This window comes from Crocodylus porosus, unplaced genomic scaffold (genome assembly GCF_001723895.1).
Source record: "Crocodylus porosus isolate Cpor-Errol unplaced genomic scaffold, CroPor_comp1, whole genome shotgun sequence".
Taxonomy (NCBI): Eukaryota; Metazoa; Chordata; order Crocodylia; family Crocodylidae; genus Crocodylus; species Crocodylus porosus.
In genome coordinates, this window is record NW_017728910.1 from 27,678,231 (window position 1) to 27,701,055 (window position 22,825).

At 40.6% G+C, this 22,825-nt stretch overlaps 1 protein-coding gene across 6 annotated transcripts in view; it reads left to right on the plus strand.

Annotated features, from left to right (window-relative positions):
- Positions 1 to 22,264, plus strand: part of OPA1 (OPA1, mitochondrial dynamin like GTPase) — a 77,651-nt gene extending 55,387 nt beyond the window's left edge. For 4 of the 6 annotated variants that reach the window (XM_019532927.1, XM_019532932.1, XM_019532931.1 and 1 more), the window contains 2 exons: positions 19,496 to 19,591; positions 20,102 to 22,264. In XM_019532927.1, coding sequence (XP_019388472.1) covers positions 19,496 to 19,560 — 65 coding nt within the window. In that variant the 3' untranslated portion in view covers positions 19,561 to 19,591; positions 20,102 to 22,264. Of the gene's footprint in view, positions 1 to 19,495; positions 19,592 to 20,098 lie in introns of all 6 variants that reach the window. The other 2 variants (XM_019532929.1, XM_019532930.1) reach the window with 2 other exon arrangements.
- The last annotated feature ends 561 nt before the right edge of the window (positions 22,265 to 22,825 follow it).

Sequence of the window (22,825 nt, forward strand, 5' to 3'; positions counted from 1 at the left end):
AGGCACTGGTGTTGCATTGCCCTAGGCCCCTTCCCCACCATGTGCCCTGAAGTACCATGCAGCTACTGTCACGGAGCTGGGCTGGGGTGCTGGACCCTGGTTCCCTGGTTGCAGCCTCCCGCCTGCCTGTCATACCCAGCCCAGGCCTGCCACAGAGTCCAAGCTGCTCACAGCAGGGCTTGCAGCCTCCCCGCTACCTGCTGCAAGCAGCCTGGGCTCCATGGCTAGTGGCAGACACCCAGAGCCCAGGCCAGCTGGGGCATGCCAAGCATAATCCGGTACATGTGCTGGGTGTTGCCGACACCTGCACTAAACTTTCTTGCCATAAAATAATAAAGACTCAGACTTCTGAAGAGAGAAGACTAACTTATTGACCATAGCAGTTTTTGTATTCTTAACTGAGTAAAGAAATATGACTATATCCTCAATATGTTTTTAGTCATATATGGCTAAGATGAAGTGTGGAATATATTCAGCATGTTAAAACATAGGTTGTTCCATACCACTACTGCAGGATGTTTCTTGATGGTGGCAGAGAGGGGGTCATAGATCTTGTGCGCAATTTTTTATAAAATCTTCATCCAATGTAACATTACCATTTAGGGTGATGTATGCTGACATGTTCTGCTTTATTGTACCTTTGGGAAGATTTGAAAGCCATCAGCACTTGGCTGTGCAGTCAACTCAGAAACATTTTCCTTACTCTCTCTTGTGCATGATTGGACTGCTAAGTGATGCACATTTTATGGGCGAATGACAGAGAAAGAAAAGGGTTTTCTCGGCTTTGCCTTAGTGAGCGGAGTGTTTTTTGTTATACTTTTTATAACCTGGGACAGACCCTTCATGATAGCGGAGAACATGGAAGACACAAGGAGATCTGTAATTTCCTCCTGACAGCATGCAGTGACCGCCAGAACGCCACGGCTTCAGGAAAGAAAAGCATTCCTTTAGCATCTTTGCAGACTGTCATTAAATGTTTGTATTTTAATTAAACAGACAAGACTGTTTGGGTAAATCCGATCTCTTTTATGAGGCCAAATCAAATAGTTAGAAAAATTCTTCTTAGCAGGCTTTAATTTAAATTTTAATTAAAATGTATTTTAATTAGGAATTAAGGATACAGGAATGAAAGAGATCTTCCTGCCTCAAGTCCAGTCTCTCTCTGTTGCAGGCAACCATGTTACATAATCCTGCTTTTAAATTTAACAAGCTCCATATTAAAATTAGCCAGGTTGTTTGGCTCCTGCTGCCCACATTGGGAGGCTGCTCCAGAGTCTGACTTCTTTGATGGTTAGAAACTGTCTTCTAATTTTCATCTTCAATTTATCAAGGGCCAGCTGAGATTTAGCTTCCTAATTTGAAACTCTACTTGTAAAGGAAGCCTAGACTACTTAAATACCCTCAGCATGTCAGGGCTTGTCTCCTGGTCCTGATAACAAAAGTCAGGCAGGGTTGCTACGCTACATCAGACATCCAGCACTGGAACATTGAAAGTGTTTTATTGTGTGTTTACTCGGCGATACCAGTTGATAGCAGACTGAATTTTCTAACTTGGGTGGCACTGCCTTGCAATGAGACCTTGGTAATTCACAAGACTCATTTGAAGCATATTTTACTCTATAGATTCTAAATCCTGAAATAGTATTTTAACCTGAACACGTGTTTTTGTTAATATCAGTCAGGGGCTAAACCTTACATTTTTATAATAGAAAGAGGTATAGCGTTCTTTATAGTGCTGCTTTCCATTTGTTATTGTGGGCTTTCCAAAGCCTGTCCATAAACTGCCTCCTAGAACAATTTTAGTACAAGTTGTATAATATACAGCCTCATGCTGTAATCAAGATCTTTAGAAAGAAAACATGCACATAGTATGCATTTTTCTTAAATTGGTTTATTCCAAAATAGTCTTATTCTGTAGAATTTAAAATGAATAGTTTCAGATTAAGAACAATAACTATTTTCTACTACAAGAAACAACTGGATGAAGTTTAGCAATACAGAAAGGGAAGGACAGGGAGACACATAATTCGCTGGGGAGAAAATGATTAAATATTTTTAAAAATATTTTAAAGGTGCCTTGTTACAAACTGATACGGGAGTTTAACTTGTCTGTCCCTTGGCAAATGAAATAACGCCAGAGCTGTTACCAGACTCTCACAAAATTAGTGTGCCAGTACTGTTGTGGATAAGGTCATGGTTTTGCCAGGAAGTTGCATGGGTCGGCAAGATCCTCTTACCTTTCTTGGTGGACGGTTAGGATGTGTCTGGCTTTCACCCTCAGCAGTCAGCGATGACTTGTTGCCGACTCGGTTGCCCATGAGCTCCTTTGAAACATGAGTATAATTTGTAGGGTAGCTGGGAGCTTACATGTGTTTGGTAGCCAGAGTAAAAACAGGCCCAGGGCTTTCATTTCCCAGTGGGATACACAAAGTTTCTTCCACACTAAAAAATTACAGTTGCCTCTGAAAAAAATTGCAGTAACTGAATCCAATAACTTGATTGTACTTCTAATTTCATATGGAACCCAAGTTAGACAGTAATAAGTTTCCTTTCTGAAATGAGTTTCATGCATATTTCAGATCTTACTGGAAACTTATTTAAATCAGAACTCTAAATGCAGGATGTGAAATGAGGTATGAAATGATGTGTATATATAGTAGAGCGATAGGAATTTTAAAAGTTAATAAAGCATTACTGTTTTAAGGTGCATTTACTCATTAAAAAGCCTCTTGTCAGTCTCTTTCTCTCTCCCACAATCTTACATTTTAAATCACTGCCTGGGGCAGGAGAGAGAAACCCTATGGCATATATTACTAGCGTTAGCATGAGCTGTGCTTTGCCTAAGGCCGCAGCTGCACAAATCTTGTACATTTAAGTTAAAGTTCTAGCTTCACTTCTGATGTTTTAAATAAAGGGTAGTTAACCTACTGTTATGGGTACCGTTACATTTTGAAAAATGTGTTATTCCATGGGTATCCTTGAGACTGGTTAATCTTCCATAACATTTACTTTGTGTATTGATTTCTATTGCATTTTTACTTTATTCTCTTTCATTAAAATGGTTATGCTGAGCACCCCAGTAAACTGTGTTACTGCTGGCCCTGTTGAACTTCATCAGATTTAAAAGCAAGCAGATAGCTTTAAACAAAATGGTTAAAACTGAGTCTGCTATGCAGTTTTTTTTTTTAGTTTTGGGTTTTGCTATCAAGAAGCTTTGAGGGGTGGACAGAAAGTGATGAGAGCATGTGAATCAATTTACTCCTGTTTTGTAATGTGGAATTCCTTTAATTTGTTCATTCATTTCTGGACCCTGAATAAATGACAGTTACTCTAACAGGGGGGTGCCAAACTTATCTGGTCCCTCAGACCAAATGTGTGGCACGTGTCTGGTCTGCAGGATAGATCCAGCAGCCGCTTTGTATCATCACCTACCCCAGCTGGACTGCACCACCTGCGGCACCCATTCCAGCTACTGGAGGATCCATGCAGCACATGGCGCTCCCAGCAGCTGGTGCAGAACTGCACTGCATGCAGCACCTGCTCAGGATCCGTGCTGCTTGCAGTGTCTGTGGGCACCGCAGGCAGCACTGGTCCCAGACTGCCTGGAGCAGGCATCATGTGCGGCATGTATCCAGGAGAGCCGGGGTGGGTACCTCATGTGTTGCATGTCCTGGGCCATGCACACAACACCAGTCCGGATCAACTCAGACCCGGAGCAGCACTGGGGGCCAGATAATAGGGCTCCGCAGGCCGGATCTGGCCCCGGGGCCCTGTTAGCATCTACAAAACTAATGCTTTTAAGGTCATGCTTCACCTTGCAGCAAAACTTCCAGACTTAAATACTCTTTGCTCCTAGAGTTGAGTTTCCTAAAGAAAAGTGCCCCAAAATATTAAACCATTTCATGAGCCTGATCGACTTCCTTTATTTTAGAATTGCTGTCTAATTCAAAATATAAAGGACCGAAGTAAACTTTTAAATTAATATGAGTGTCACAGGGCTGCTGAGTTGCTCTACAGCCATCCAACGCAAGGTGGCAACAACAAGCCTTTGCAGAAGCTCTAGGGCAGTTCAGGAAGCCTAAGTAGCAGCGTGCCGGGCATCCGGCCTCTGTTTACAGTTCTGTACTGATTGATGCCTGAGCATCGCCCAGGCAGCCAGCATTTGTTTCCTTTGGGAGGATGCAGCACTTGTCTGGGCTTGTCCTCTTCTCTCTGACTCTCACCCCACCTTACTGTGCAGTTTGCATGGATTGTACATGATAGTTGAGGGAGGTTTTGTCTTACTTGCGCTGCCACGTTATAATAAGTGCATTGCAAGGTTTGTCTTTACAGAGCGAGTCACTATGGTTATGTGTTTTTCAGTGTTTAAAACTTGTTGAAAAGTAAATATGCAAAGGTAAGGTGAAAAGTACACACGCATTTTTTTCACTTCTGAACTTAAGTGTGCTAGACACAGTCCACACACATGGGAAGATGTGAGGTGTAATGGTGGCTCTGATGGAGTTGTACTGTTGACTTCAGTAGGACCAGGGCTTCATTCTGACTTCTGATCCAAAGACACTACTATGCATTCTTAGGTCTTCCTTTCTTGAAAAAGGCTAATTGTGCATCTAATTTTCTGCCCTGTGCCTGTGCATATAAGAATTATTTAGCATGCAAAGCATCTTCCTGCAGCTTCGAGGGTGCCATTCATCCAGTTTCCACAGTCAGCTTCAGGTATTTAAAACAACAGGCATTCAGCTCATGCAGCCGAGGAGTGGGAGCAGTTGGAAGGATGGCAGGGGAACAGGAGAATGCTGATGGAAACCTGACACTTAAATGACTGCATCTGAATGTGGAGGGGTCAGCCCCCAAGTCAGTTTGTCAGCACATAAAGTATTGACATCTGTGCAGGTGTCGCAGACTAGTCAAGACTTCGTTCTGCACAAAGGCCTATTGAAACAGGGGAAGACAGAGCCCTTGAATGTGTGGAAAAAGAAATTCCTCGCTTAGGGCTATTTTCTTAAATCCTGTCATAGCTCTAAATTGTAATTTTGATGTATAGAATGGGGTGTCATTTTCTTTTAAAGGCCAAAGTGTATCAAGCCTCATTAAACCACTTTTAATAGAACACTTCCACTTTTTATATCTGAGGCTATTACTGGCATCTTGTTTCTTCAAGTTACTGAATTAACCGCTTAATACACTTTACCTTTTTACTGTGCTGTGCATTTCGGTTGGGTTTGAACCTCACTATTACACTGCATTGCATGTTATGTTGCAGCTTTCTTTTGGTGTGCACTATTTCATGTTACTAGCTGAATATTTGCATATCTGCCATGAATGTAATAACCAAGCAGTTTATTTGCCGGTTTAGTTCAGTTACAAAGCTGCATACCTTGTCTCTCAGCAGCTTAATTTTAGGTCCTTACTATATAGCAATTGTGGAGCCAGTACCGGAGTTTATTTGGCTACGATTTCATCAGCAACTTCTGTTTTATAACAACATTAGTGATTATGTTGCTTTGATTATAAGCACCTCTGTTCTTATTATTTTGTGTTTCAAGTGGAATTTGGAAAAAAATGGTTCAGGAGTGCTAATTTGGGAGCATCTGCAGAATAATGCTGTGTGCTGACTTTCTTTTTTTCTTTGTTGCTATGTTCTGTAAAATGATAAAACTTTTATGAAATGTATATGTAATATGGTCATGAACACAGTCTTTTTTTTTTTAATTTCCCTCCACTGAGAGGACTGTGTGCAAGGTGCCTCATGGCCTGTACTTCATCCTCCACGAGGGTGCTGATCACGTGCTCCTTAAAATCATGTCTTCTCTTGGCTTCCCTAACCCCATTTGCTCTCAGTTGTTTTTCCTCTGAATCTGATCTTTCCCTTTAATGGGTCATTGAACTGGACCAACTCTGTGCTCACAGCTGCAGGGGGGATGTAACTTCTCTAGTAGGTAGGGCGCAGACTCTTTAGGGCCAAACCAGCACTGAAAAAATCAGTGCAGATAACAACAGCGGGCCGGTTGGACTAAAACTTTATTTTACTTTCTTACTTGAATATTTAGTGAGTGATGCCCTGTGGTTGTACTCTACAAGTTAAGAGGCAAAAGGTCTAATTCTGCAAATGCTTGCTCTGGGCTCCAAGCATAGTCCCTGTCCCAAAAGGTCAAGAAGGTAAAACATACCAGGACATCCAGAAGGGGGAATAGCATACAGGCAATTAGGATAATTATTAGGAGCTCTCCAGATGTGAGCATCACACAAGTGAGCTCTCAGAACATTAAATGAGGGGAGGCTGTCTCCTTTACAAACCAATGACATCACTTCCATGGCAGCAGCTGCATTTTTTCAGGTTTCCAGATGTCGCAGTGGGATCTTTATGAGGAGCCCATCGATTGTAGGCTGATCTTGCAAGACTCAGGTAAGGATAATGGTAGCAAGGTCTGCAGATCGAACAGCCATCCTGATTATTATTGCTATCATCAAAAGCAGCTGAAGAGCTGCCAAGACTTTCCAACTTCACTTTTGAGAAGCAGTTTGCTCCCATTCTGGTGGTCGGTGTATCCTCTGTCCTTACCGGTGGCTTTCCCCAACATGCTAATATCATTTCAGTCCTATCTTTACCTGATCCTAAGTTGGCATACCTTCATTTCTGCACCAGTTCCAGCTAGAAATGGAGTGCCGTGCTCAACTTGCACTGTCTGACAAAGCAGAACTGGTAGAGGTGAGTGGTGTCAGCAAACTCATGGCAACGCATTGTACATCCTTACTCAGCTCCGTAATTGTCTAAATATAGTACATGTCCTGCCTGGGGCAGGGAGTTTGTGTGTGTCCACATCCCTATGTACCTGCCTCTGAATTTGTCTGTCACTAGCAATAAGAGGCATCCAACTCTTCTGTTTGGTTTTCCTACTCTTCTTACTTATAAAGCAAATGATTGCTGGTTTTGTCTCTAGTTATCTTTTTCCTTCTTTTTTTTTTTTTTAATTCAACCTAGGCAGTTGGAGCACCGCCAAAGTGAATGTACTTTTTCTTACTGGAGGCAATGTGAATTTAAAAGTTCTTTGTCATGTGAATTTTTTGCACAGCTGTACACAACTGACAAATTAAAGCAGCTGCTAGAAGAATGTTGAGGATTGTTTGTGTCAAAGTGCAGATAAGGTAGCTCCTGCTTTGTATCAGGGCAGAAAGGGCTTTAAGAAGCTGCGTGTTCTCAAAGAGAGAGGTAATCCTCGAGGGAGAGCATACATGGGTTGTAAACCTCCTCTGATAGAGTGATGGTTTACTTAACTTCAGATCCCAGATGATGACCTGAGGAGGACTGTGCTTTCTTAAAGTTATTGATGAAGAGCTAGACGCTGATATCCAGGCTCAAAAATGGATCCTCACAAAGTTTAGCACATTCTTCACTAACTAAATCTATCATTTAAAGTCAGCAAAGAAAGATAATTATAAATTGGTACAAGCTGAAAGGCCTATTTACTGCCTGTTAATCTTGTTCTAGGCCACTGGTCTCCTACCCTTTGATGCATGTTGTCCTGGTGCTATGTTTACCAAGTGTAATCTCTGCCTAAAATTCATTGCATGTTGCAATGATAGATGCAGGCTATTGGGGCACAAAGTTTAATAATTCAGTGTTGTTTGTAAATACTTTATATATTATTGCTTGAATTGGAGTTTCCTGGAGAAGTAGTGGTGTTGGTGGAAATGCAGCAGTTTTGCAAGTTGATGAGTCAAAAGTTTTACTTTGATCCCAAACTGAAAATAGTATATCCCAAACTGTGGGATATATTATTCAGATCCCAAAGGTACAAAGAAATTACAACACTATGCTTTCTACCAGTATTGCCTTCCAATATAATACTAACATATAAAATAAAAGCAACAATGTATTAAGGAGTGAGGGAGCAGAAACAAGGGAATACAGTAAAACAGCCTTTTCTTTTTCAGATCATGAACATTTAAGCAACTATTCTGTATTCCTGATGAAGAAATGAATCGCAGTACCACTTGTATCTAAGCATTTTTCTTGTTATTTCACTGGGAGACGCTTGCTGTTTTAGTGTGTGATTTTATACAAAATGTTGGAATAGATCAGTTTGTGATCCATGTTCCTTCTGAGTACAATCTGTCTTTGGTTTGAGGACTGAAAAGTTTTGGTTATTTACACAGTTAAAATCTTGTTGCAGTTCTGTAATCCCATTGATGCACAAGGGTTTACTCAGGAAACTTCCACTGGCCACATAAACTGCTTGTGTATCCTTTGAAGGAATGTCAACCTTTTTTTGATGAATCATTGAGGTCCATCTTCCAGTTTATATTTTTCATCAATTCCTGCCCAAGATAATGGCCACTATCTCATTTGCTCTTAGAACAGTTTTCTTTCCACAATGAAATCTTTGTGTGATTGTTGACCTGATCTAAGGCATTTCTTTTCTGTACCATCATTGTGCTAATGGAATATGTTCCACTTGTGCCGTGAACCACGTGAGTAATCCCTGTCATTTTTACATTGACTCAATCTCTTGTTTGGACAATTTTAATTAGAAATCTTATCCTTAATGAACAATTTTGAAGCCTTTGTTAGGTTATGAGTTTAGCTGGTAGGGGACATGAATTAATGTCCCTTTCATAGACACACGGGACATGTGTTCACAGGAACGTATCTTTTTTAAGTTAAAAAATATCTATAGCTGTCTTTTTCACTTCAGTTTAGCTACCTTCCCTTAGATACAGTACCCTAGCCCTGTCTGGTGTGGGAAGGTGACTTCACACTAGCCAGCCCCTTCAGCCCTAGGGAGTATGTTGCAAAATACAGTCAGCTTCTGTTCTGTTTGATTGGTGGGGGAGGAAATGTGCGGCTGAAACCGTTTCATTAGCCAAGAAGGGCTCACATGTAGATCTGGGGCCACTGTAGGTCAAGACATTGATTGATTAGTAGCCTACAGTTGCATTGCTACAATGCACAATTCCTGCCTGTGGTGTTAAAAAGCATTTTAACAGTGTTGAAATGGCAGTGCTAAGTACCTCTGGAAAGTAGCTTTGTCCTCTGATAAGATGGCTTTCATGCTGCCGGTTTAGTTATGTCCCATATCATGAAATAAAAGTGTTACTGTTCTATGGGGGGAATTAATACATTTGCTCAGATGATCAGTTTTTGCTCAAATTAAAATATGGTTTGAAGAAAGAGTAAGAGCATTCAAGATGCTATCTCAGCATCCTGTGTCTCCTAGGGGCAGAGAGTGCGTGCTAAGGGGAAGAGTGTATGTGAATGGCCTGTCCAGACTGCTCTGCCCACTGCCCCTCTCCCCATACGGCTTCCAGCGTCGAGAGGCCTAGGAAGTCCTATCTGGAGGTTCCAGGTTGCATACTAAAATCAGTAAATCCATAGTTTGAGTTTGAGCTCCTTCAGGACTCTTGCATGAATGCCATGTGGGCCTGGTGATTTGCTGCTGTGTAGTTTATCACTTTCCTTCATTATCTCCTTTACTGATATCTCCATTTGTCCTCTGGGAGGAATGGCTATGAAATAGAAATCCCGTTAAAATCGTTCATGATAAACAATGAAGCAAAGAAAATGTTTAACTTTTCTGCAATGGCCTTGTCCTGCAGCCCCCTGTATCTCTGAAAACTTTCTGCTTTTAATGCACTCAAAAAAAAAAAAAAATGTTATTAGATTTGGTATCTCAAGCAAGTTGCTCTCAAACTTTTTTTTTCCTTGCCCTATTATAGTTTTACCTTTAGCTTATCAGAGATTATGTTCTTTTTTATTTCCCTCACTTGGACTTGACCTGCACTTCTTGAATGATAACTTCTTGTCTTTAATAGCCTCCTTTATTCTCCCTTTTAAAGAGCCAGTATAGTTTTTAATCTGCTAAAATGTGTTCAATTTGTGCCTCCAGTGGAGTATTTTTAAATAGGTTCCATGTAGTCTGCAAGTTTTAACAGTTTTTGCTGCCCCTTTTCTTTTCTTTTCAGCTAACGCCGGTAGTGTTGTGTAGATCTTCTTTTTGAAGTGAAATGAAACCATACTTTTTTTTTGTTTTTTGTTCTTGTTCCCTCTCCTACATGGATATCAAACCTGATTATGCTGATGTCACTATTACAGAGTGGTGCTGCAGCAGTTTGGCCTAAACCCTGGATGCTTCTCAGGTCTAAGTTGAGAACAGCTCCTCTTTTTGTAGGTTCCAAGACTAATTGTTCCAAAAAGCAGTCATTTTTGGTGTTTAAATATTTAGTTTCTGCATCCTTCCCTGAAATGTGATATACCCAGTCTATATGAGAATAATTTGAACTCTCCCAATATTATTGGTGAGTATTATTAAGGCCTGGCTCAACAAAGCCTTGGCTGGGATGATGTAGTTGGGGCTGGTCCTGCTTGGAGCAGGGGTTGGACTATATGTGACCTCCTGAGGTACCCTCCAACCCTAACTTTCTATGATTATATTTTCTGCTTTTGCATCCTTTTTACTCTGCCTTGGCATTTCTTATTCACTTCCACCATCCTGATCAGACAGTTGGTAGTATAATGCCGGAAGTTAATATTTTCAGCTCGTTTGATGTCAGTGATTGGGATACACTTTTGCATCCAAACTCTGTTCCAGAGGTTGAGGTTTCTGTGGTATTCAAACCGGCATGGTGGTTCTGGCTAATAAAATGCTAATTGCAGATTCTGGGTGTCGTTTTCCCTTGCTTAAGGATTAATCCAAAGAAATTCAGATTCTGTCTCCAAGGGGTGGGGGTGGGGAAGCACATCTCCCTGAGGTGTATAGGATCCTAGGAAAGTCAGGCTGGACGGGACCTCACAAGGTCACATCTAGTCCAACCCCTGCTATAGGCACAATCATCCTGAACTAAACCACCCCAGACAAGTGTCTGAGATGACTATTTCTGAAAGTTTCCAAGGATGGAGGATCCACATCTTCTCTAGGTACCTGTCCCAATGCTTGGGCACCTTATAGTCCGAAAACTCCACCTAATCTCCAGCCTAAATTTCCCCTGTTGTTATCTTGCTGGGATCCTATGATCCCTGTTAACTTCCTGCCCATGGGGCGGGGGGCTGGACTCAATGATCCTCCGGGGTTCCTTCCAGCCCAAATGTCTATGAAATCTTGAGGCCGTTGCTCCTGGTCCTGTCCCCTGTAGCCACCAAGAAAAGCCCATCTCCAGCCTCTCTGTAATCACCTTTCAGGTATCTGAAGACTGCTATCCCTGCTTGGTCTTCTCTGGACTAGGCAGCTAAGTTCTTTCAGCCTTTCCACAAAGTCTTGTCTCCCAGACCCCCCGTCATTTTTGTTGCCCTACACTGGACTCTTTTGAAATTGTTTATGTCCTTGAAGTGTGGGACCCAAAACTAGATGCACTGTATCCCTGCTGTTGTCTACTTAAAGGTGGTTTTTGGTCAGTTAACTAGTAGGAGGCTGTTGGGGAGCTCATGTGAATCAAATTCAAATATTATCTCTATGTAGCATAGTATTTCAGCCTCTCACAGGTGCCACCTAGCCATTCAGAGCAACTTTTCACCCATTCACTGTAACTCTGGGGCTCATATTAGTGGGATACCATGCCTGTAATTGCACGCTAGAATAAGATGCTTGTTGGAAGAGTTATGTAATGTGAGCACCACTGGGTTGAGCATTGTCAGTTAGCTCTGGGCTCCAGCTGGTAAAATAGAACAGGGCTGTTTTATCTTTATATGCCTGAAAGACAGGGTTGATTTACAAATGTAATTAATAATATTGTCATCATGATTATTCCATCCCAACGAACATTCTTTTGAATTTCAAAATTTATGGAAAGTATTCAGTTCTTCTGGCCATGAATTTGAATCTGTTACAAGTTCTTATATGTGTTAAACATTTTATAGTTGTAAAAGCATAGTTTTACTGTAGTGTTACATCAATTAGCAGCTTTGTTCAGTCTGCTCTTGCCACCAATAACCAAGTGGTACCCGAGCTTTTCTGCAAGCTTGCATTTCAAGTCTGTATATTTTTAATGAATCATGGATTTACTATATGAACCATTATAAATGCCATTTAATCCCGTTCTGCAGTGCTTTTATTGCACTAATGAACTAATTGCTTAAGAATCATTCACATGATTCATTCTCCTGTTCTGCCTTTCTTAAAACGTCAGCCACTGAAGGCCTTTTGACAGACCAATATTTATAACAGTTTGACAGCAGGATGAGGAACAGCGTTTGTCTTTGTAACAGCCTGAAGAAAGGGCCTTTCCAGCACCCAGCCATGCAGTTACAATCTTGACCTCTTTCTTATGCTGGGAACATACATACAGCAGACAAGCAGCACCTCCCATGTGTTTTCTTGACCTGTTGACTGTCCATTCACTTCCCATCTGTTTTGCAGTCTTAAAGGAACAGAGGGGGCCCTCTACTTATAAATCTGTCTTTGCAGGTGATAAATGATGTTCTATCTCTTTAAGGGCAACCTGGGTGGTTTTGCCTCTTTTTAGCAATTCAGCTTTCCTCTTGGCCACATCCAGAGGAAAACCTGGTATGTGAACAAGAGGAAACCGGCAAAAAATGTGATGGGTGATTTCAAAGGATTTTTTCTTTTCTTTTTTTTTTTTATATTCAGCAGGACATGACCCTGCAACGATCGGTAAATTATAGTCGCTCTTAATCTTCCCAATTCTCTAAGAGCTGAGCAGGCATGTTGATGCTGGTTTGTAACTGTGGAAGGGAGCCTGTTTTCTGGGGCAAATTCTGACAATGGTGGTTAAAACACTGCCCTGCACTGTTTCAGCAAGAACTAAAGATTTTGTGCATGGCCTTTACAGTATGAAAGATCACAGCCCAGCGGGTTGAGCCTGGAAGACTGTGCTGCATCTACCGTGTTGCTACCTGCTCAGCGTGACTTGGTGAATGGGACCAGGTAGTGCCTGTGATAGCCATAAGCCAAAACTCAACCTTTTATTGTAAACTAAGGATCAGTATTGCCTGTGTATTTAAGTGCTTACTGCTAGGCATGCTAATCAAATCTGGCTTTAGGCTCAGGTTTCTTTCTTGGTGGAGGAAAGATGCTGTGTTCACAACAGTAAGTTAGATTTCTCCAAATAATTAAATGTAGTGTAGAGGAAGTTTAGCGGATAGCAATAATGGTTTGCAGGCGGGAGGGGATTGACTTGGGTGGAAAGATAAAAAGGACTCAAATCTAAGCTCCAGATGAAAGGAAAGATAACTCAAAAGCCTGCAACTGTGGGAGAAAGAGAGGGAGGGAGAGAAATTATTCAACATAGCATGAGGCCTCTTGAACAAGGTCCCCTGATGCCACTGCTGTCCTTCAGTCTTAAAACCCTTTCTGTCCTCTTGAAATAATAGGCATAAATCTACCCCTCTATTAAATTAAGACTCCACCAATGTAGGGCACAAGTCGTATCTACATCCCATGCCTGCTGCTGATGCCATGGCCTCAACAGCACACACAAGGGCTGGGAGCCAGGGATCCTTGGGGTGCTGAAAAAGTAGCCGATGCAGAACAACGTGCTGTCAGGAGTAGATCTGTCTAGGCAAGGACACGGGCTAATGACCATTTCCAGCATTGCCAGATGGGAGGCAGAACATTTTGGTGGTAAAGAAGAGATTAAAACCTAAATCCTCCCAATGCTGTGCTCACCCCTCCAAGGTCTCCCCCGAGAAAAGCATCTCTACTAAGAAAGTATTTAAATGCTTTTCTGAACATAGGCTCAATACATGACTTTGGGCAAATTACACTACATCTCTCTACTTTCCATCTGTCAATGGAAATCCTCATTTCTTCCGGTGAGGCCTGGCGTGTGGATTAACTTTCCCATTTGCAGTGCTGTAAAGCGTTACGATCAGTAAGCATAGACAGCAGTCGCTCCTTTTGCAGTGTAGCTGGTCGCTCATAGGTTATAAAAATAAAAGTTCCCCTCTCTCCACCTTGCAAGGTAGGGACAGAATAAAGTGTTCTCTCCCTGTGTCACTTTTAATGTTAGGTTTAGTAAAACATGCTTATTTTTTGGAAATCCTAAGCAAAGATATGTAATTGGAGAGAAAATGTAAAAGGCGAATATCTGCAAGAACGCCTCTGTGAAGAACTTTTCATTTCTTTGGGGAAATTTTCAGGTTTTCAGTCAGGAGAGAAGTGTCTTCAGCTTGCAGCGGAAGGCTAAATGCCTCTTTGTAATAAAAGAAAAAAAGGCACATGATTGTAAGGCAGATTTTTCTTACCTCTTAAAAGCATTGCATAGAAAGGGTAAGTGCTAGTTATATTTGATACCTTTTAACTTTCTAACTTGTGTCACTCACTCAGTTGTATTACAAGGTTGCTCAAATCTAACTCACCAGCTTTGCTTTGCTGGGAACTGGTTTCTATTTTGCCCCGTTGTGGCACTGCCTTTACTGGTGAGGCTGGTATATAATGCATCCTTAAGGTTGGGATCTGTAAGCAAGCAGTCCTTGTAAGACTATTTTGGGTCTTTTTCTTCTTTCGTGAGCTGATGTTAACAGCAAAAACAACCCTCATCTTTAGCTGTGTCTTTCTGTATTCACAGTGTATTCCGATCCTAATTACAGATCAATTAGTCTGGTTTTGAACCTTTTAGAGCTAGTATCACAGGATTAATGAAAAGAAAATGAGCAGGAGACAAGAGAGACCGAGCATGAATGAGTCTCTCAAGACAGCCGAATAAAGAATCCCTTCATTCTCTCTCAGTGAAGTTTTATGGGATATGGAGAGAGGATTATGGGAATATTTATGGGGCATAATGAATTCATGTATGGAGCAGCTCATCTTTTAGGTAAACACTGGATAAATGGGAAGTAGAATGGGCATTCATTGCCTCCAGGCCTGTGCGTTTCGTTGTGCCAGAACTGGAAACAAGGGTTTGTTACACTTTCTCGTCACTGGTTTCTATTAAGTTTTGACCACAGTTGAATGGGTGGTGTAAGAATTATATATTCATCACTCTGAATCTATAGTAAAACTATCAAAGAAAGTATCCCCCTCTCTCTAGAGCCTACTTTAAGCTCTGGTTCATATTTAAACTTCACAAGTAAAATACAATAAAACAGCAATACTTAAACTTACGTGACACACTGGTGCATTGGCTAAAACCTTGCAGAATTTCAGTATTTTGAGAGAGATGTTTACTGGTCTAAATACTTATTGTGCCGAATGAAAAGCAAAATTAATTAATAGCAGGGCTCTACATGACCATGTATTGCAAAGTGGAATTTGGAAAGGGAATACATTTTGCTTGGTGCTATGTTGGAAGAGGTTGTATTGCATCTAGGAATGCAGCATTTAGCATGAATAATTGCAGCTTCTTGACAGCTTTTTTTTAGGCTGTTTTCTTTAAAAATAACTGGTATGGTTTCTTTTTTAAAGTATTAAATTACCTCAGTACCTCATAATTATTACAGTTAAGCAATGAGCCCAGTGCTATAAAAACTAAAAAACGGGTTATGACTATAAAGGAAATTTTAGCACATATGTGCTCTGATTCAGTGTGCTCTAGTGGGATAAATATATGCCATTCTGTTATTTTAATATTCCTTAATTGAAAAATGAAATTGGGTATTACTGGCACACAACCTTTTTTAAAAGGGTGAACTCATAAATTATAGATTTTTTTGCTGATACTGTGAATTTTCTATACTGAAATATTTCATTAGTCAAGGGTTGAGCAGGGAAAATAGTTGCATTTAATGCCATTAAATCTATCTGCTTTCAGCGAGCTTGATCAATACAAAAATGTATTTGCAGGAAGACTGTTGGACTGAAGGAGGCAGTCCAAACAAAAAACATGCTCCGACTGCGACTGGAGTAGACCTCCCTCAGTCATCAATTCACTCCCTTGATCTTGTGAGCTATTGCTTCTTGGTTCAGGGGGGTTAGGTATCGAATTAATTATTAAAAAATAATAATCTTTGTCCACATAATGCAGAATCAGCCTGAGTTCACATGCGATATCTGTGTTGCCCTCCTAAATGCCCAGGATGTCTGTGTTCTTTTTGCACATGCATACCAGCATGGAAATAGTACCTATTCTTTGTCCTTTTTAAAAAATAAAGTGCAGAATGCATTTGATTTAATAGGGAGAATGTCTTAGCACAGCCTTTCCCAGTGTGGCTTTGTGTTTCAGAGACGGTAATTGTGCTTCCTGCAAAGCTGTAACTTGTCTCTGGTTGTGTATTATTTTGTTTTGACTCTGTTCAAGAGCATTATAATACAATGGTGGCAGAAATCACGGAGCGCCCTTTGTCTTTCACCTGAGGGTCCCAGATTATAATACTTTGCAAATGTGTATTCAGCTTCACAGCATCTGTGTCCTCAGCAAGTCACTTTCTTGTGCTCTAGCAGATGGGGATGCTGTGCAGAGGACTTTGGTGACCTGCTCGAGATGACCTAGGACTTGAGTGGCAGAGTTAGGAGCAGAGCTTGAGTCCCAGAGTTGCACTGATGCAAAGGCCCCAAGCCTTCCTGTCTTCTTTTGAAACAATAGACCTAAACCTCCCTCCTTAGTGAAATAAGAGAGCAGCAATATGGGGGGAACTGTAATTAGCTGCTTTTGGTTGAATTGTGGCCACCCAGTATATGTGGATTTCGAAGTCCTTGCTTTTAAGGAGAAAAGAGAAACTCTAAAGCAAAAAAACCATGTTACAGTCTCTTCAGAACAAGTTGGTTTACTGAGGTGTTGTCTCTCCAGTACTCATTTGGATCACATTTGAAGTCTTCAGATGCAATACTAAGCCTCTTGAAATCAGTGAGGCCAGGGCATCCCCTTTGTTCATGTCATCAAGGCTAGACTTTTTCGAATGTTAAAAAAAAGCCCACAAAAACCACCTCTTTTGTATTGCTAGACCTGGACTGCTGTTGATAAGGTTTCTTCCAAGTAATACGTCCGAATGTGTATGTGCATCAGTTCCCAGGGAAAGGGGATAGTAATGGAGAAAAAAACAGTTGCTAAAAGCACATTTCATTTAATTTCTAGATCTGGATGGTATTCTGGCACCATAGTGATAGCTTCGGCATAGGAATGAAAATAGCCTGAAATCTTTAGCTATATGTGTGGGTTGTATTGGACTGGTCTGATCTATCCCTGTATATAGATCAATATCTATCTATCTACCTAATCAGATAGGTATAGACATCCACATCTATATCTGTAAGGTACAAATCTGCCATTCCTTCTGCCTGACTTCTAACACAGCTAACCACCTCCCTCTGCTCTAGTGCAACCCGGAGCAGTGTGCTATGTGCTGTGCCTTGGTTCACTTTTGTACGGGTGCTTTGTTTTCTCAGACGCCTCTGTGCCAAAGCTAATAGGAAGCGAATTGGTCTCTCCAAGTGGCTCTGCCAACTTGGAGGTGACGTTGTTGCTAGAGTGGCTGCTCCCCGACTTGCTGGCATTGCAGAGGGGTGAAAAGAGAGGTATTTGGCCATGTTAGTCTGAAATCAGGACAGACTAGAGTTGCACTTTTTACTGACTACCTGAATCAGAGATGTAGAACATGAGGTTTCATAAGCAGCAGCCGACGTCAGCTGCTGTGAGAGGATTGCAAGAAGCAGAGCTGCCAAATAGAAAGCAACACTTAAAATACAAAGGCTAGGGAGGGTGGAGGAAAAAAAAAGAGGGGGGCGCTCCTGGAAGAGGCACATGGGGTAAGAGAGCAAAAAACAAAGTAGTCAACCCATTGAGGATGCTTATAAAAGCTAAACCAGGTAATGGGATAAGGATCCATAGTCCTGGTTTAGACCATTCTTAACACAGTCCAGGCTGCGGGTGATTTCCTGGTCCTCCGTTTCCTGTTCACATGCGTTTTTAAGGTGTTGTCTGGCAGCAGGCAGCTATAGCAAGTCCTGGGAGGTTAAAGTCAGGTGAATGGGGATGAAAGTCAGGTTTCCATTTCCGACAGGCCGTTCACTTTCCGAAACATGAATATTTTTTTTCTCACAAAGAAATGTAGTTGCCTACCCCAAAATGGAGTTTTGCCCTCTCTCTTTCAAATGCCCATTACAAAACTCTTCTTTATTCATACGTATTTTGAGTGGAATCTCTCTCTTTGATCTCACCTGCTACAAAAGCCCCTTTTATCCTAAATATTTTCATGCTTCTAAACCATTTTTTAGTAGAATATGAGGATTATGGCACTTTACTGTTAATAAAAACTGTTGTTTCTTCTACCTACGTCCTACAAACACTTCATTTTGAGCTGATACACATTCTGTACTGCCCTGGTGAATGACTATTATTTTCTTCATTTTTCAGTTTTGCTGGGTGTCTGCTGAATTCAGAGACCTAAAGTTTGTCATGTTCCATCAGAAAAAGGACAAAAACTGTTAATGGAAGATAAACAGCCTTCTATTATACCTTATAAAAGGAGATAAAGAGGCTTTGATTGGAATAATGTTTCAAACGGGGGGGGCGGGATCTGCGTGTGTCCATGTGTGTCAGAGAGAGAGAAAGAGAGACTGCCTTTTTTATTCCTAAAACAAGATTTCAGGATTTTTCTAAATTACAAATGATTTTCCTTTTCCTTGCACAGTTAAACACAAGAGATGACTACACGTAGAATTATTTACTAGAAGCACCTTCAAATGTGGGGGGAAAGCATGATGCAGAATTTAGATCCCTGTTAGGTTTTATTAAACCATTGCAGTTTACATAGAGCAATTACATTATATATCGATGGGTGTTGGACAGGCTCTTGATGGAAAAGAAAGGGATATTATACAACTGATTCTTCTCCCTATTTCTTAATGAACTGTTATGTTCAATAATTGCACGTAGTTTTGTTCAAGCTATATGTTTCAGGATGGGAAAGTAGATTTAGATTCAGAGGTTGTATAATCAAAAAAAAAATCTGATTCGATGCCTCTGATCAGTGCAGAAGTGCAGGGGACCCAGACCCAGTTGCAAACTTTTTCTAACACAAAGCTTGGGTAAGAGCATTTCTTCCAAGCGGTGCAAGTGTTGTCCTCTCATGTAGGTGTGCGGAATATTGCAGTCGGATTCCTTGAAATTCTACCTGTGAGAGAGCCAGCATTGAACGGTTTCTTCAGTGATTATGGGGGTCTTTTTACTAATGTGGAGAAAAAGAATATTTGGTTAAGAGAGAGAGATTAGTACACATCACTTCATGGATAAAAACTCCTGCGGTGTAACAGGTGCACGGCGGTGCTGGTGCGTGTGAACCAGTGGAAACCTGAGCTTTTCAGAACGTAGCTAGTCCAGTATCAGATTGCTTTACTGCATCCTGGAATTATTAAATTAGCACAGCAGCATTAAAGGAGCACATTCCACATAAATGGTCTTTAAAATACAAATCTAGGGCTAGTGCGTTCAATTTTAACCAATGCAGAAACTGTACACAAGGGTTTAGCTAAATGCCTGCTTTGAAAAATGCTTGATTATAGCACTAGATTTTGTTCATATTTATGGATCAGGTTTTTTGCTTCACTGTGCATTTCTTCTTTATAAAGCAGCAAGAAATTGTAATTCCATTTTTTTCTAATCTTTCTAGAAAAAGTTCGGGAAATCCAGGAAAAACTTGAAGTCTTCATAGAAGCCCTTCATCAGGAGAAATAGATGGAGGCAATATTTTTTAGTTAATTAAAAGGTAATTATAATACTCTTACTACTCTGTGTTAAAAAGCTAACCAATGGCTGTACTGGTATAGTACTAGCTTTGTGAAAATCCCTTTCATCTTGTAGCTTGCTTTGCTGCTTTCCTTTTTGGATGCCACATCCCTAGCCTCTCCTCTGATAAGAGGAGAATATGAAGCCTTGTTTAAGTATGCTCCCTAGGTCAGTGAATCAAGTCTCATGAAACAGCTCTAGTGTACTCAGTTATTCTTCAACACATTATTTGTATCAACATTAAAATGAGACGGAGAGTTCTTCCCCTTTGCAGTCCCAAACAGGATAATACTTCCGTCTCTTTCTGCAAAGTTTTACACAGGGATCTCAAAAGTGATCATGTAACTGAAAATTATTTTCATCAGCCATCAGACCTCCTCTGTTTGTCATCTAATTTATGTGCGTTAGGTCTCAGAGTCTACACAGCATCATGACAGCAATACAGTGCGATTGCACCTGTGTGTTAATTAACTCTCTTTTGTTTCAGCAGCAGCAGCAGTTATAACATGAATGCAGCCCTTGCCCACAACACGTTGCACAAAGAAGGCTTTTCTGTTCCATTCTCCTCCCCACCAAAACTTTTGGGGAGCATTGTGTGAAGTGAAGGGGGATGAGAAAAGCAGTTTCTCTATGGGATCGAGGCGTTTCAACAAAACCTGTCCTTAATTTTGGAAGAAAGATGCACATCACAGCAAAATCTGGATTTTATGACGTTGAAATAAGTTGGGCAAGCTCCTCCAATATACAACTGAGTTTTGTTTCTGAGAGGAAAAGAGGCTTCTGTTTGGCTGCTGTCTAGCATGGCAGGACTGGATAAGATTCATTAAGTAATCTAGTGTCGATTCCTTGCCCAAAACAATGCTGGGAGTTGGAAATAAAGTTTTATCATTTGTACATACATGAATAATGCCCTTCTAAGTGATGCTGTTTGTCTCTGTAATGCTGTATGTTGAAGTGTCCTCTGATCAATAAGGTACAGATGGAAATGCACTGTTTTAGGAAGGCAGATCTTGGAAAGGAAGCTGGGGATTTTATACAGTGCATAAACACTTGAGAGGACTCATCCAAGCAATCCTTTCAGTTCCTTTTGGAATGAAGGTACAGACTGCCGTTCACTGACACCTTTACAGGTTTGGCTCAGGAAATGTCAACAGCTGTTCACTTCTTTCCTAGTAGATGATGTTGCTCTGAATCCAATTTCATTGCAGGATTTACTGGACTCTGGCTTTCCAGTTCAGCTCTTCCCCCCAGTTAGGAAGATTTCTGCTTGTGTGTATGCAGAATGCAAAACAATAACTTGATGGTGGAACGCCAGTTGCTTTGACCCGCTCAAATAAAAACCTCAGAGAAAAATTAAAATCAGATTATATTTCCTTTTTTTTCTGGGAACTCTAAGGCCAAAATTGCTTTAAATTAATGCAGTACAGAAGATCCCTTCATAGCCACTTGCTTTATATCAAGCATAGTATAAATAGTCGCTGAAATCCATTTCCTTCAGCCTGTCATGTTGCCCCTAAAGCGGTATGTATAGTAAATACAAGAACTTGGTGAACTGTAACATATGTCGAGTCTTTGAACTATCATAAAGAATTTTGCCCGACTGGTTTTTACTTGTTGCTTCTATTATCTTCCAGTCACGAATTGTTCATGTTAGCCCCCCATATGTGAGCATGGGCTTTTTTACATACCTCCTCTCAAGTACTCTTGTGTAAAATGGTAACATAATAAATTTAAGAAAAGAATCTAAACACCATTGCACAGATGTCCAATGCCTTTGTAACCCGCTTCCTAGTCTTCTCTTAATTTTTTTTTTTAATACAAATTGCATAAGCAACCTATGTTTGATAAGTGATCTGGATACTTTCAGGAATACTTCCATGGAAGAGGGGTTAGGCAGAAAACTGCACAAGGAATGGCTATCTCAAAGTGCACGTTAGAGCACTGATGTATACTCGCATTCGCTGTGTTAAAGGCTAGTTATTGGACATACTGTTAATTGAGAGAGAGGAAGGATCGATATGTGAGAGCATTCATCACCTCTGTTCTCAGCTGGAGGAAGCACCGGTAGGGAAAACTCTTAACACTTTAATGATCAGAAATAAAACTTTAAATACTATCATGTGAAAAATTAAATCATAGTTTTTCATACAAAGGTGCTTTAAAGCTTGAACATCGAGATGATCTAACACTGTAAGTACCAAAATCCTAACACTTAAGCAGACGTTAATGATATAAAAAATGAGTCAATTTTAGGAAAAAAGACAAATTGTATTATCTGTTGATAAAAACTGAGTACCTGGAGAAATTTAAGTTCCCAAATGAGGAAAACAGGTTCCGTAGGCTGGGTACCAAGTGAATGAGTCTGTACTTGTATTAAATCCCTCTTCTGTGCAAAACACCTTTTGCATTGACTTGAAGAGCTCACTGTTTGAAGCCTCCATGTAGTGCGTTACCAAATGTCACACCCAGTGGCCCAAATACATCTCCACCCTCTCTTTTTTTTTTTTTTAAGTGAAATCAAAAAAAGTTTTGGGTTCTAACTTCTCTCTATTGCTAATATGACACTTGGCATGATGTATCCCATGAAAACTAGGTATTTATTGACTGCTGATGTAATTGAAGGGAAAAAATAAAATTCAGATTTTGAACACTATATGGTCTTGTACACACGGTTTAAAAATTACTTTACCTCCTTGTGCCTGTTTCCTCAATTGTAAAGGTTCCCCACTTCTGTAAGGTGCTTTAAAATCTTTGAACACAGTCTATGCTTTTGCCACATAACATTGCTAATTAGCAATTAAATTAATTGGGTCAGTATTTTGTTTCTAATATATTAATCACAGTACTCCTACATTACTGTTGGTATAGTGCTATGTTTAGATACAGTGCTTTACAGACGGATGAAGCATAGTCCCCTCCCCATTGCAAGGCATTTACCAGCTTCTTAAGAAGTATAGGGACTCCACAGATACACCTGGCATAAATAGAATTCACAGGCTTTTGTCCCAACTACGTGGTTTTAGTGCTTTAAAATTTTTATAGTTGTTTATGGCTCCTATAAATGTTTTGTCAGATGGTGGATTTGGGAATCACATCGGAGCCAAGTTACCAACAGGGGCATTCGGGCTTATTAAACCACATCTTGCAGAATAGGGGAAATGTTATAAAACAGTGACAAAACATTTTAAAAAGTAAATCTCCTACGGTATTAAAG